Source organism: Anolis carolinensis, chromosome 1, assembly GCF_035594765.1.
Source record: "Anolis carolinensis isolate JA03-04 chromosome 1, rAnoCar3.1.pri, whole genome shotgun sequence".
Lineage (NCBI taxonomy): Eukaryota > Metazoa > Chordata > Lepidosauria > Squamata > Dactyloidae > Anolis > Anolis carolinensis.
Genome location: NC_085841.1, coordinates 123,194,375 through 123,210,497, shown reverse-complemented (window position 1 = coordinate 123,210,497; position 16,123 = coordinate 123,194,375). Strand labels below are relative to the sequence as shown.

At 43.6% G+C, this 16,123-nt stretch overlaps 1 protein-coding gene across 47 annotated transcripts in view; it reads left to right on the top strand.

Moving 5' to 3' along the window:
* rims1 (regulating synaptic membrane exocytosis 1) overlaps positions 1-16,123 on the top strand; it is a 333,818-nt gene that overhangs the window by 156,461 nt on the left and 161,234 nt on the right. For all 47 annotated transcript variants that reach the window (XM_062981928.1, XM_062981722.1, XM_062981731.1 and 44 more), the window contains one exon: positions 14,446-15,323. In XM_062981928.1, the coding sequence (XP_062837998.1) occupies positions 14,446-15,323 (878 nt within the window). The remainder of the gene's footprint in view (positions 1-14,445; positions 15,324-16,123) is intronic.

Sequence of the window (16,123 nt, the reverse complement as noted above, 5' to 3'; positions counted from 1 at the left end):
TCTTGTGGAATGGTAAGTCTCTACTGCAATCTTCTTGACTTAGGACCTCATCACATTGAGGTGCTTGATGCGGTGGACAGTGGGGCAAATCATGGGGCAGCAGAGTGAATTCGTTGCCCGGCGCCCCATATGGCCCGTTTGCCCATCATACACCAGAAAGCATATGTTTCCAGTGTGCATCCACGCTATCCCCATGATTTCCAATCTGAACATGGGTATTCTCCAATGTTCAGATTTCCCCCTCTTACCACACTTCACTGATACAGCCAGCACAGAGCCCCGCCAGAAGTAGATGTGCATCATGGGATGAGATCTGGTAGGCTCTGTGCTGGCTGCATGGGTGAAGTGTTCTAGGATGGGGAATTTTCCCCATGTGATGGGATCCTTAGTGCATAGTTAACTGTAGATATGAAGACATTATAGCCACTAAGGGCTTCATCAGACAATCATTTTAAAATGGCACCACCAGATTCTTCATATCTGCCTCCTGCAGAACTTTGGGAAATGTAGTTTTGGAGGACCACACTAGCTGACAGTTTTAAAGGCCCCACCTTAAACTATATTTCCTAGAGTTCTGTAGGAGGCAGAGAATGCCAAGGAAGTGGGGGTGACCACTTTAAAATTCTAGCCTGATGTGGCTGTAATTTAGGTTTAAAGAAGAGTAGCGACAAATTGCAGGAGGACACTACTATATATAGTACATGTATAGGTCTAGAATTTTTAGTCAAGAAATCAACCACAGAAACATGGGGTGACCTATCTACAGGCCAATCAGTGTGTGTGTGTGTGTGTGTGTGTGCGTGTGCACGCATATATAAACTCTTCTCAAAAAAAGAGGAACCATTACCTTCTCTGGGTAGAGTGGTGAAAGATGAGAGTTTATTCTGTCCTATGAGAATCTAAAAGAAGTACTGATCTCCTTGGTCTTATCCTCCATGTTTCTGCCTTTGGCCTTTTTTAATGCCTGGGCAGGAAAATTATGATGGCTGTAACCACGAGTGGTTGGCCCCTGACACGTGCTGGCATTTCCCCCTTTCTGATGAATGATATTTGATTTATGATATTAATATCCATAATTTTGGCCCCCAAACCTGTTGTCAATTTATTCAGAAGGTCAATCAGTTCAGGTGGTTTTGTGAGTGGAAGTCAGTCGTCTGAATGAGAGGATGGCTAGTGACGGCATGGCATGGTCTACAGGTTCAGCTATGCATTTTATCTATGTGATCAACAATGGGGCGGAGCATGGGAAGCGAATGGTGTTAGATCCACGCTCTTCCCTCCACTGAAATGCAATTAAAGTCCTAATCTAATATGTAGCTGGCTGAAAAGTTATCTACAAGGCTTTTGAAAGCTCAACCCAGAAAGCGGGAGAATCTTCTGAAGCCTTTCTGCGTGCTCAGAGCAAGACAGACATAAATCAACCAGGCTCATCCTGACTCCTCCAGCCCTTCAGCGTCCGGAGTCCAGAGCCATCGTAAATCAGCATGGAACAAGCTGGAGATAACTCCGTCATCCCAGGAAAGGTAATGTCCTCGGATGAGAAACTGGATTTTTTGATGACTTTGATGACAGAGATGAACACATCGATTAAAAGTTTAGCATCTGAATTTGTGGATATTAAAACAACCTTGTCAGAAATTAAACACCATGCTGATTGTGATGACCCATGGGCCTTGTAGTCCTGCTCAGGACATTGTAATTCCTGATGAAGATGAAAACTTGGGTTTTTTACCTTCCCAGTCTGAACTGGATTCCTCTCAGCCAGATCTTTCTCAGGCAGATCTGGGAACCTTGCACCTGCAAGAAAGTTGTCTCCCAGAAGTATGTCAAACAAGCCCAGAGCCTACTTCTCCCGTATTCTTGCGCCGGGAGTTTTGTAAACAACAGAGAAGTTTGGATTCAGCTTCGCGCAGGAGTGCGAGGATTGCAGCTAAGAATGTGGCCAATTAAGACTGCTTCTCGTGAGAATCTTTGGGGAGTCTCACATCTGGTCTCAGAGTTAGCTTTCGGTTCTGATTCCCAGAGAACTGCTTCGGCGGGAAGCTAGACTCTATTTAGGTGTTTTACCCGCGTAGTAACTTCGCGGAGTCAATTCGTCAGCCTACGGAGCGAGTTGTGTCTGGACAGCGCGCTCCGGTTCAAGCCTCGCTCCTGCTCAAGCCTTGCCTTGCTATCCAGCCTTCGCCTTGCTTCCCAGCCTTTGTTTATCTACGGACTTTGCCTTGTTTCCCAGGATCAATCCTTGCCTTGTTCCACGGATTTATCAAGTTATTCCACGGACCTTGTTCTTGTTCTTAGTTACCTTGTTCCACGTTCAAGCCTTGTTTCAAGTACCAAGTTATTTCCTAGCCTCGCTCAAGTTTCATGGACTAAAGGACCTTGTCATCTCCCCTCACTTTGCTTGGCAAAGTGAGTGTTTCGGTTATTGGATTACAACTTTGGACCTTAATATTTCTTATTGGACATTGCTTTTTTGGACTAATTCTGACCTTTCCTGAAAGGTCTAATTCTGGACTATTTTCTACACTTGTTTTTATTAACTTTATATATTCCTACAATAAAGATATTAGATAGATTCTGGCCTCTGTGTATGGTTATTGGTGCTCTGCAGCCTGGGTCGTGACAGTTTGACTCCGCCACCCTAAGCACCAATTAACCTCGGCCAGAATGTCTACCGGAGTCGTACCTGGGCCGAGCGGCCAGCCGATTACCTACACCATCGACAAGGAAGAGGTGGACCGAATCCGTGATAAGCTCAATGCACAGGATGGAGAAATAAGGGGTTTGAAGGAACGCGGAGTTCGTCTTCCGGCCATGGCGTTGCCAACCAAGTTTACTGGAGAAGCTTCTAAGGTTCATGTCTTCCGTCGCCAATGTCAAGCTTATCTGGAGGCCCGTGCTGCCGAGTTTCCCCAAGAAGACATCAAAGTGGCATGGGTTTACAGTCTTCTAGACGGGCCAGCGGCCAGCTGGGCGACGGCACTGTTCGACCAAGCCTCTCCACACCTAAGATCAGCGCAACACTTCTTGGACCACCTCAAGGAGACTTGGGGAATCGAGGACAATTTGGAGGCAGCCGGTCACAAACTCCGTCGCCTTTTCCAAGGAGACAGACCTATGTCTCAGTATATAGCCGAGTTCCGAGTGCTGGCCCACAACACCGGCTGGAACGATGTAGCCCTCAGGGGACAATTCCGGGAGGGTCTCAACATTGAAATGCTGGAAGAAATCTCCAAGGTGGATCCTCCCCAGACCCTCGAGGCACTCATTGATCAATGTTTACGGGCTGAAGTCATGATTGCCAACAGGAAACAGTGGGTTCGAGGCCAGGGCAGTAGAGCCGGGGCAAAACCCCCCGCTCCCGCCAGCGTTCAGCCACGTCCGGTGTGGAGACCCCCACCGCCAACCCCATACCCCAGAGGAGGCGAGGAGGTGCCGATGCAGTTGGGCAATGTGCGTCCCAGACTAGATGCCGCCGAGAAGGCCCGTCGTCAACGCTTAAACCTCTGCTGGTACTGCGGGAACGGGGGCCACTTCGCCAGAGAGTGCCCAGCCAAAGGGAAGCCTGCCGCCCGTCTTGCGGCGGCGTCCTCCACGGAGACGAAGGCGTCTGAGCCGACTGGCACACAGCCGGCGGGGGAAGCCAACGACCGGGTGTAGAGGGGCTCGCCAACCCGGTCAAAAAATCCATCCAAGAGCCGCCAACCGGGGTCCTGTTCCTTCTCGTGGTCACATTATGGTCGGCAAAAAGGGGACCCGTCATGATCCACGCCATGATAGACTCTGGAGCTACCAACAATTTCATCGATAGAGAGTATGCCGACTCTCTGGGATTACAATATCATGATTTCAAGAATGCCCGTGTGGTGCAAGCCATAGACGGCCGTCCCCTCAAGACGGGCCCCGTAAGTCAGTGGTCGGAACCCACCAGGATGTGGATAAGGGAACATATGGAAGAGATTTCCTTCTTTGTTACCGAGGTCCCCCATTTCCCTGTGATTTTGGGAATTCCATGGCTGACTCTCCACGACCCTAACATCTCCTGGTCCAACAGAGAACTGCAGTTTGCTTCACCGTACTGCCAAAACCATTGCCTCGTAGCCAAGGTATGCCATGCCACAGACACCGAGCCCATCATCACCTTGCCAAAGAAGTACTCCGAGTATTGGGATGTATTCAATGAGAAAGAAGCCGAAAAATTACCCCCACATAGACCTTATGACTGTGCCATTGACTTGGTGGAGGGGGCCCCGATCCCGCGAGGGCATCTCTACTCCCTGACTGAACCAGAGCAAGAAGCTCTCAGGGAATTCCTAGAGACAAACCTTCGCAAGGGATTCATCAGACCCTCTCAATCCCCAGCCGCCTCCCCAGTGATGTTTGTGAAGAAGAAGTCAGGGGAACTACGCTTGGTGGTGGACTACAGAGCATTGAACAATATCACCAAGCGGAACAGCTATCCCCTGCCTTTAATCTCGGATCTACTGGATCGGCTTCGAGGAGCCAAGGTTTACACCAAGCTGGATCTTCGGGGGGCTTACAACTTAGTTCGCATCAGGGAAGGGGACGAGTGGAAGACCGCCTTCCAGACCAAATTCGGATTATTTGAGTCCCGAGTTATGAATTTCGGTTTATGCGGAGCCCCCGCAACGTTCCAGCATTTTGTCAATGACATTTTTCAGGACTATCTAGACAGGTTCTTGATAATCTACCTGGACGATTTTTTGGTGTTTTCCAGATCACAATCAGAACATGAGAACCACGTCAAAATGGTGTTACAGCGATTGCGGGATCATGGACTTTATGCCAAGCTGGAAAAATGCGCTTTTGATCTACAAGAGGTAGATTTCCTTGGTTACCGCATCTCGCCTCTAGGGCTTTCCATGGATCCAGCCAAAGTTTCAGCAGTATTGGAATGGCGGGCGCCAACTAACAAGAAAGAGGTGCAGCGTTTCTTGGGGTTCGCGAACTACTACCGCAAGTTCATTCCAGATTTTGCCCGCTGGTCCGACCCCATCACTAGCTGCATCCGTGGAAAGCAGCCTTTCCGCTGGACTGATCAAGCAGAGAAAGGGTTCCAGCAACTAAAGAAACTATTCACCTCCCAGCCAATTCTACAGCACCCAAATCCTGGAACCCCTTTTGTGGTGCAAGCGGACGCCTCTGATGTGGCAATTGGGGCTGTACTCTTACAACCGGTGGGAGATCACCTCCACCCCTGTGCCTTTTATTCTCGTCAACTAACCACACCAGAGAGGAATTACACCATTTGGGAAAAAGAACTACTGGCCATAAAGGCAGCCTTTGAAACTTGGAGACATTGGCTAGAAGGGGCCAAATTTCCCATTGAAGTCCACACTGATCATCGTAATCTAGAACATCTAAGAACTGCCCGCAAACTAAATCAGAGGCAGCAACGTTGGGCTTTATTCTTTGAACGTTTCAACTTCCAGATCCATTATGTGACCCCAGCCCAAACCAAGCAAGCAGACGCCCTGTCACGTAAACCGGAATACGCTGCAGGACGCAAGGAGACCTTTGAATCCCAACTGCTACAACCTGAGAACTTTGCCACGCTCACGGTGGGGAACACCAAATCCATTCCCATTGGTTCAACTTCCCCTACTCCAGGACCCATCTGTGCTCAAGAAATCAGGGCTAGTCAGCAAGCAGATGCCTGGGCGCAGGACCAACTTCGCCAAGGTCTGCATTTCCCCTTTTCGCTTAAAGATGGGCTGCTCTGCTATAGAAATCATGTTTATATCCCACCCGGACCGGGCAGGGAAAAAGCGCTTCGTCTGTGTCATGACTGCAAACCAGCAGGACACTTCGGACTATTTAAAACTATGCATTTGATCCTAAGGGATTTTTGGTGGCCCAAGATCCGCAAGGATGTGGAAAAATATGTCAACACCTGCCCAGTATGCCAGCGCTCCAAGATACGAAGGGAGAAGCCCTCAGGGCTTTTACACCCCCTTCCTACCCCATCTCGCCCATGGGAAATAATTTCCGCGGATTTCATCACTGACCTACCACCTTCCTGTGGATTCACCACGATCTTAGTGGTGGTGGACCTATTCACCAAGTTAGCCCATTTCATTCCCTGCGAAGGCCTCCCCACGGCCAAGGAAACTGCGGATCTATTTCTTCAACATGTCTTCAGACTACATGGATTGCCCAAGAGTTTAGTCACAGACCGTGGATCTCAATTCACCTCTCGTTTTTGGAAGGCACTACAAAAACTATTGGGCATAGACTCTCGCTTATCTTCAGCTCATCATCCCCAAACAGATGGGCAAACGGAGCGCACCAATGCCACTTTGGAGCAGTATCTTCGCTGTTATGTAAACTATCAACAGGACAATTGGGCTTCTCTGTTACCACTGTCTGAGTTTGCCTACAACAATGGAGTTCAAGCTTCTACAAAAGAAACGCCGTTCTTTGCAAACTACGGCTTCCATCCACGTTTCTTTCCCCCTGTCATTGAAACTTCAGAGGTTCCCGCAGCAGAGGATTGGCTGCAGGAACTCACAGCGGTGCAACAACTTTTGCTCCAGCAACTGGACCAAGCCAAGGAGGACTATAAACGCCACGCTGACAAACATCGCCAGCCGGGCCCTGAAATCAAGGTAGGAGATCGGGTTTTCCTGTCCACTCGCTTTCTGCCCTCCCACCGCCCTTGCCGGAAGTTAGATGCCCGTTTCATTGGTCCCTATCCAGTGGTGGCGCAATTAAACCCCGTGACTTTCAAACTCCAACTTCCGCGTTCAATGCGCATTCACCCAGTGTTTCACCGTTCCCTGCTCCTTCCGGCGGATGGTGTGCGACCTGATACAGACCAACCGGCCCCCCCTCCTGTTTTGATGAATGGGGAGGAGGAGTTCGAGGTTGAGGACATTTTGGATTCTCGCTTTCACCGCCGCCGCCTACAATATCTCATTGACTGGGTGGGTTTTGGCCCTGAGGAACGCTCTTGGGAAGACGCCTCCACAGTCCATGCTCCTGATCTAACCCGTCGCTTTCATCAGACCTATCCCACCAAACCGCGACCTCGCGCCTCGGGGAGAGGGCCCCAGTTTGGGAGGGGCCTTGAGGAGGGGGATAGTGTGATGACCCATGGGCCTTGTAGTCCTGCTCAGGACATTGTAATTCCTGATGAAGATGAAAACTTGGGTTTTTTACCTTCCCAGTCTGAACTGGATTCCTCTCAGCCAGATCTTTCTCAGGCAGATCTGGGAACCTTGCACCTGCAAGAAAGTTGTCTCCCAGAAGTATGTCAAACAAGCCCAGAGCCTACTTCTCCCGTATTCTTGCGCCGGGAGTTTTGTAAACAACAGAGAAGTTTGGATTCAGCTTCGCGCAGGAGTGCGAGGATTGCAGCTAAGAATGTGGCCAATTAAGACTGCTTCTCGTGAGAATCTTTGGGGAGTCTCACATCTGGTCTCAGAGTTAGCTTTCGGTTCTGATTCCCAGAGAACTGCTTCGGCGGGAAGCTAGACTCTATTTAGGTGTTTTACCCGCGTAGTAACTTCGCGGAGTCAATTCGTCAGCCTACGGAGCGAGTTGTGTCTGGACAGCGCGCTCCGGTTCAAGCCTCGCTCCTGCTCAAGCCTTGCCTTGCTATCCAGCCTTCGCCTTGCTTCCCAGCCTTTGTTTATCTACGGACTTTGCCTTGTTTCCCAGGATCAATCCTTGCCTTGTTCCACGGATTTATCAAGTTATTCCACGGACCTTGTTCTTGTTCTTAGTTACCTTGTTCCACGTTCAAGCCTTGTTTCAAGTACCAAGTTATTTCCTAGCCTCGCTCAAGTTTCATGGACTAAAGGACCTTGTCATCTCCCCTCACTTTGCTTGGCAAAGTGAGTGTTTCGGTTATTGGATTACAACTTTGGACCTTAATATTTCTTATTGGACATTGCTTTTTTGGACTAATTCTGACCTTTCCTGAAAGGTCTAATTCTGGACTATTTTCTACACTTGTTTTTATTAACTTTATATATTCCTACAATAAAGATATTAGATAGATTCTGGCCTCTGTGTATGGTTATTGGTGCTCTGCAGCCTGGGTCGTGACACTGATGATAATGAGTCAAGAATTGAGCAGTTAGAAAAAGAGACTACGTTTCTGAAAACTAAACTAATTGACTCTGAGAACCGATTGAGGAGGAGAAATCTGCGTGTGAAAGGGGTCCCCGAGAATATTAAGGACTTAAGTCAGTTTGTGATAGAACTGTGTTCTAACTATGGCATAAGCCTCTCAGAAAATGATATTGAGAGAGCTCATAAATCACCCCCCTTCAAGAAGCCTCAGTCTGCATTCCCTCGGGATACCTTGTGGCTTTCGCCAGAGAGAAAACTAGATATCTAATCTTTAAAAAGCTGAGATCTATGTGGAACCTACACTATAAGGATTACAAAATATTTATATACCCAGACTTGGTAAAGGAAACGAGGCAGGACCGGGAGGCTCTACGTCCGATAACTAGAAGCTTAAATAAGACTGGAATTAGATTTATGTGGAGTTTCCCTGCCACAATATTGTTCCATAGAGATGGAAAAAAATACACAGTTAAGACTTTAAGAGAAGGCATTGAACTGCTCAAAGAGCTGGATATTTACCAAGACATGGCCGGAGATAAGACACTTGGCAGAGGGCCAGAAGATGGACAAGAAGTGCCGAAGGACACCCCACGAGAGGAGAGAGGGGGAGGAGAAGAGGCAGAGAGAAAGAAAAGACAAAAAACTGGGAAGAAAGATAATTACCAACGCATGCAAACCAGAAGCACAGATAAACAGTTTAACTAACTTTAAAGTCCAAGGGGGCAGCAGAATTATGCTACCCAGCAATTTCAGTTTAAAGGAAAGATTGTGAATAACTGTAAGGGAAAATCTACAATGAGGGGGAGGCTGGGTTTTGGTATATTGTATAATGGTTTAGGGAAGGTGACTGTCTTCGAAACAAACTGAGGTATAATTCTGAGAGGACTTCGCCCTTGAAGTTAAGATAAGGGACTAGGATAAGGGATCAGTATTGTACCAAAAGAATCAAGGAGGGAGGGTAGGCAAGACACCGGCCCTGAGCAAGCTGTCTGGTAAATGGCAGGAAGTAGCTTCCTTGCCATTCCTTCCATAGTCAGCAAGGAGGAATTGAAATCCAGACAGGGAGGGGGGGAAGGGAAGGGAGGAGGGGAAGGGAAGGGAAAGGAGGGAACAGCCACTCAGAATTGTGAAATAAAGGGAATTAAAAGTAAATGGAATGTTATGCAAAATGAATGTTATTTAAATGTTGATGGGTGATTTAAACATTATGTCAGTGAATATTAACGGTCTGAAATCAGAAGTCAAAAAGCATAGATTATCCAAACTTTTATCTGAAAATCAGATTAGAGTCGCCCTCTTGCAAGAATCACATAGACAGGATACAAGAACTAAGCTGTTAAACTTTACTAATTGGGAAACACAGTTTGAATCTAAGGGTTCAAGGAGATCTCGAGGAGTAGCTATTATCATAAAAAATGACCTAAATTTTGAAACAGGGAAAGTAATCACAGATGGGGATGGGAGGTTTATAATGGTATGTGGGAAAATAAATAATTGTAAAGTTTCATTTATCAGTGTTTACGGTCCCAACCAGAGACAAAAAAGATTCATTAATAAAATCTTTAAAAAAATAGATCAAGAGGCAGAGGGGGATATCATTATTGGAGGGGATCTGAATTTAGATCTGTATAAGAAAAGAAAGAATGGGGGGGGGGAAATAAAGTTAATTTTAAGAAATGGAATATTCAGGAAGTCAATGAAAGAACTGGAAAAAGAGTGGACACCCCCACATTTTATTCAGCCAGGCACAATTCATTTTCTACACTAGATTGTTTTTTTGTGGGTAATAACAATGCATGGCCTATAATTGAAACATCAGTGGGAAGTAGGTGGCCAGGAGATCATGCTCCACTCTTTCTTAAATTAGGAATTAGCAGTAGGAAGATAGAATATAGATGGAGATTTAACCCATTGGTTACGTTCAAGGATCAAGATAAACAGGAGCTAAAAGAAGAAATAAAACATTATTTTAGAATTAATAGATCACCTGACTTAAAGGAAAACACAATTTGGGATGCCTTTAAAGCAGTGATTAGAGGAAAATGTATCACAATGGAATGGGGTATTAAAAAAAGATTAAAAGAGAGAAGTGAGGAACTAAAACAGGAAGGAGACAAATTATTTCAGAATTTCCAAAAAAATCCTTCAGTTCAAAATAAAGAAAGATGGAAAGAGAATAAGAAGGCATTAGAAGATTTGGAAAAAATTGAAGTAAAAAAAATACTTATTCGTAAAAAATGACTTCCATGTCAACTCTATAAATAACACGAAGAGATTAGCAAGCTATTTTAAAAAAAAAGAAAGGGAGAAACATGGTAACAAAATTAAAGGATGAGAATGGTCAAATTAAAACCAAGGAAGAAGACTTGAGGGAAATAATGGCAAGTTATTATGAAAAGTTGTATGCAAACAAAGAAACAGAAAGGTCAGAGGGAGTTGTAAGAAAATTAGACCCACAGGACCAAATAGGACTAAATAAAACTATTACTAGTAAGAAAATTGAAGAAGTTATTAATAATCTTAAACCAAACTCTTCCCCCGGACCTGACGGTTTTACCTCTAACTTTTATAAAATATTTCAATCTGAAATTATTCCAAATTTAGAAATCTTATTTAATGAGATACTAAAGAATAGAACAATCCCGGAAACATGGAAAAGATCCGAAATAATCACAATCTTAAAACCCAATAAAGACGAGTCCGATCCCAACTCTTACAGGCCAATCACCCTATGCAATGTTGATTATAAAATTTTTACAAAACTCCTTGCTAATAGATTAACAGACATAATCCCAAAACTAATAGGGGAAGACCAATACGGTTTTATTAAAAATAGAAGACTCGCAGACCCAATTAGAAATATACTCAATGTAATCAAGCAAGCTACTAGAGAAAAAGGAAAACTGTTGTTATTAAAATTGGATGTCTACAAAGCATTCGACACGGTCAACCATCATTATCTTCAGCAAGTCTGTGAAGAATATAATCTGGGGAGAGAGTTCTGTGAAGTAATTAAGGAACTTTACAAAGGTAATCAAGCACAATTACTTATAAATGGAACCAGGACAAGAATAATTAAGATTAATAGTGGAACTAAACAAGGCTGTCCACTCTCCCCCATTCTATTTGCTTTGGCAATAGAACCTTTAGCAAATTTTATTAGGGAGAATGACAAAATTAAAGGTTTCAAAATTGCAAGGGAATTAATCAAAATTAATTTATTTGCGGATGATGCCATGGTTTTAATGGGATCACCAATGGAATCTATAAAAGAAGTTATTCAGACCGTAAAAAAATTTGAGAATCTGTCAGGGTTGGCCATTAATATTCAAAAATCAGAAATTTTACATAAAAATCTATCTTGGAAAGAGTTAAAAGAAATACAGACCATATCTGGGATAAGATTAGGAGAAAAGAAGTTAAAATATTTAGGCGTTTAGATTCCCAAAAATTTAAACAATATAATTCAATTAAATTATAACCATTTATGGAAAAAAGTAAACAATCAAATTCGTAATTGGAATAATCGGAACTGGGATATGTCAAACAAAATTAAGATAGTCAAAATGATGGCTCTCCCCAAATTTCTATTCCTATTTCAAGCCCTTCCATATAGTATCCCCAGTAAAATAATTAAGAAATGGGACAACTCAATAAAAACCTGGATAACAGGTAGAAATAAAAATAGAATTCCCAATTCAGTATTCTATTCCTTAGAACAGAACGGAGGATGGGGTGCACCCAATCTACAAGACTATTATGAAGCCTGCCAATTAACAAGATTGTTAGAATTAGATTTTGATGACTCAAGAAGATGGGTCAGAATCGAAAAAACAATAAACGGATGGCACAGTTGCCTATGTTTAAAAGGATGGGTAGATAATAAAATTCTGAAAGAAATTAAAGGAGGGCCAAAGATCTCATCCATGGAGTGCTGGAAAAAATGGCAAGGTAAACTGCCAATAAATAAAGTAGATATACTCCCAATAGAGTTTTTAAATAATAAAAAGGAACAGATATTTGGTAAAGCGATAACAAATTTTAAACAAAATGGAATGAAATTGATAAAAGACCTCTTAAACCCAGATGGGACAATTAAGGATTGGGAAATGATAAAAGACATTTGCGGGCAAAGTAACTGGCTTCTTTGGAGTGGACTGAAACAAAGGATTATGAATTGGAAGAAAAAGGAAGGTCCAGAAACAGATTTTGACCCAATTTTAAAATGGAAATTAGAAAAGGAAAAAGGCCTGATGGGTTTTATTTATAAGATATTAACTGAAAAACAATATAAATTGAAACAAACATTGGCCGAGATATGGAAAGAGGACATGAATATTAACGACTCTGACATCGAATACTGGATCAATTCAATTAAAAAAATCAAGCAGATAAGGATAAGAGAAACTCAAAGGAAAATACTGACTAAATGGTATAGAACCCCAATCCAATTAGCTTATATAACTAAATCAACCACAAAATTGTGTTGGCACGGATGTGGATGTGATGAATTGTGATGGCACGGATGTGATCAAAAAGAATTGGGAGCTGAAATGGGGAAGATTGATAGATAAAGTCAAAGGACAAAGAAAATATAAAGAATTGAATCATTCTCTACTTACGATTGATCAATTAAAATAATATCTGAATGGAAGAAAGTACTGTTCCCAGAGGGAGGGGGAGGGGGGAGGGGCGAAAAACTACTGGACATAAATGGGAGATAAAAGTGGAACTAACAAAAGTGTAATGTTACCGAGAATATGTGATTGGATGTGTATGTTGATGGATTTTGTTGTTGTTTCGCTGGTATCTACAATAAAAAACATATATATATTTTTTTAAAAAACAATGGATCCAAGCCTTCAGAATGACACATACCAGCTCAAGATTTATTTTCAGAAGTATAGGAAGACTTCTCTCTACCAATGTTTCCAATTTGATTATCGTTTTACTATTTTACATACATAGAAGTTGCATGTGCTTTATAATGCTTTACAATTTTCTAACAGAATGACTGCTGTTTTAAGATGCATTCTACACACACATAAAATAGGAAGCAGGCTTCATTTGTTTATGTGGAGAGCAGAGCAGACAGACACTCTGGCACAAATATTTAGACTATGGTTTCTGGTCCTGAAAGGGACTCTTTAATAAACTGACTTCTTATAAGGTCTTTTAAAAATCAATTTAAAAAACTAAAGTTGAAATAAAAGAACACTGAAGAAAAGTTTTATTACCTTATTTTAATGTCTTATCTTCTCAAACAGAAAAATTAGCAGTGAAAAATCTAATTAAATTAAAAATCTTTCACCCTATGTACACTGACCATTTGATGCAGTTTCCAACTAGTATTGTAGAAAGTGATTTAGCTGTGCAGGCAATTACATAAAGCACCCTGAAACCAATTTGAGGCCCGTATAGTGATTTCACACACCTCAGAGAACTGATGCATTATGAATTTTGACATGATCCGTGGATATGTCCAAAGTCATTCCACAGAGATGGGAAAGTGCCAATTCTGCTTCAAGGGGCTAGTCAGCCTTTTCTATCACTACCATTTTTCCACCCAGTTATTCAAAATGTTTTCCAGTCCTCAAATAGGGGGCATCCTTTATAGCATGGGGCACTTGCAACTGTAGTTGCTCTTGGTTCTGCCATGCAATAAGGATCCATGTCTGTATGTTCTTTGAACAAAGCAAGGTAGGAGGCTAAAGTTTATATAGGAGTGGGATTGCTTTGCAAAAGCCCAGAGTAAGTTTCCTTAGTCCCTTCCAAACAGCCTTGATGCACGCAGATGATTTGAAGTTCATTCCTTAGCATCAGGCATGTAGCCGGGGGGGGGGGGGGGGGAGGGGGGCTTGAGGGGCTTCACCCCCCCCCCCCGAAATTCTCAGGGTGGTCCACGAGAAGGCCTTACATTTATTATTTAAACTGTTATGTTTATTCATATCATGATCTGATCACCATGCTCAATATATCCCATATGCATGGGGGTATTGGGATAACGATACAAAATGTTTGCTAGGGTAGACCCTCTCCCGCTCAGACTCAGCCCCCCCCCCCCCCGAACCAAAATCCCAGCCCCTCCCAAAACAAAATCTTGGCTACGGGCCTGCTTAGCATCTTCAGGTATGGAAAGGCTCTGGATGAAATTCTAGAAAGTCAGTGCAGGCACTATTGAGCTAGCTGGAGTATAAGGCACCATCTTCCTTTCCTACTGTACTGTCACTTTTAGTATGTTTAGAAATAATGATTTCTACTAGGTTGGCTTCACTGCTTCTCATTGCATTGTGTTGTATGATTTTTCCTCCCTCTTATTTCTCTTTCTCCCTACATTTCCATCAGGAAGAAGACATCTGCAGCTCCTGAACAGAATGGGAAAGGAGGTCTAAAAGGTGAGCGCAAACGTGTGCCAAAATCTGCACCTCAGCAGGGTGAAGGACAAACAGATGAGAGGGAAAGTAAAGAAAGACGTGATGGTAGAAGATTAGAGAAAGGGAGGTCTCAGGACTATTCAGACTTTCCACCCAATTTTGAGGAAGGCAAGGCAATAGATGAAGAAAAGCAAAGGAAAGAAGATGACTATCACACTCGGTACAGGAGTGATCCAAACCTAGCAAGGTATCCGGTGAAGCCACATCCTGAGGAGCAGCAGATGCGTATGCATGCAAAGGTATCAAAGGTGCGGCATGAAAGAAGACACAGTGATGTCGCCTTGCCCCATACAGAGGTCGAGGAGCCTGAGGTACCTGAGAATAAACTAGGAAAGCACCCACAGTTGCCAGCAACTCAGGACATGAAATCTCACCCGGACACTCAGAGGGCATATGCGATAGAAAGAACAGGTGATGTAAGAATTTCCGTTTCTAAACAATTAGCTAACCATAGCTCACCAACTCCCAGGCATAGCATGGTTCCTACAGAGCACTTAGAATCCAAAAACCACGATTCCTTTAAAACACAGAGTCGCCTAGATCCTAGCTCTGCTATTCTCAGTCGGAAAGCAAAGCGGGAGAAAATGGAGACTATGCTAAGGAATGATTCTCTTAGTTCTGACCAGTCAGAATCAGTGCGACCGTCTCCTCCAAAGCCTCATAGATCGAAGCGGGGTGGAAAGAAAAGGCAAATGTCAGTCAGCAGCTCGGAGGAAGAAGGAGCATCAACCCCCGAATATACCAGTTGTGATGATGTGGAAATAGAAAGTGAAAGTGTCAGTGAAAAAGGTAAGAAATACAAGAGTTAAATTTATCTTATATGTGAAAAATACTGGGTCCAAACATGTCTTTGCTGTCACTGGTTTTTCATGTTACCGAAATCCAAGTGGATTGTGTGCTTTATTTGTAGATTTTCTGTCTCTCTCCTCAGAAGAAATGTGTTATCCAAGTGTAACAAATAACAAAAGTAAAGCCTGTATAAAGTCCAGTTGAATTCTGTTCAATTTACCCTTGCATAAAGGTACACAAGATGGTTCTTGTGGTCTCAGTGAACTGAGAGGTTAAGCATGGGAATAACTTTGTCCCATTGGGCAGTACTGCAAAGTAGGTACAACCCAGCCATAGACATAAATTTTAAAATCTCAACATGAAAGATTTGAAATCCAAAATGTTTGTGTTGTTTCCCTTCCAAAATTATTTTTTATCCTTTCTTTAAATTCAAAGGAGAGCTGGCTTGGTACCAAGTTATCTGAAAGACAGTATCATCCTGGAGACCTGTCCAAACTTTGAGATCTTTGGGGAAGGCCTTCCTTTTTTCTTAGGACCTTGTCATATGGAGTATTCTCTGCTTCTTCTCCGCATTTCTCCCCATTGCTGAAACTGAGTCCCACGGAGACCATCACATGACGCAGGGCAACTTCTGGTGGGATTTTTTGGGGCTCCATTTTGGCAGTGTGGAGAAATGGAGACCAGAGTGCTTTTGGAGGAGTCGGGTGTTATCCAACTGTAATTGGAGAACATGAAGAGAAAGTGGGGAAAGGACGGGAACCTACGTGGAATGGGAGGCCATCCCAAAAGACAGGGAAAGA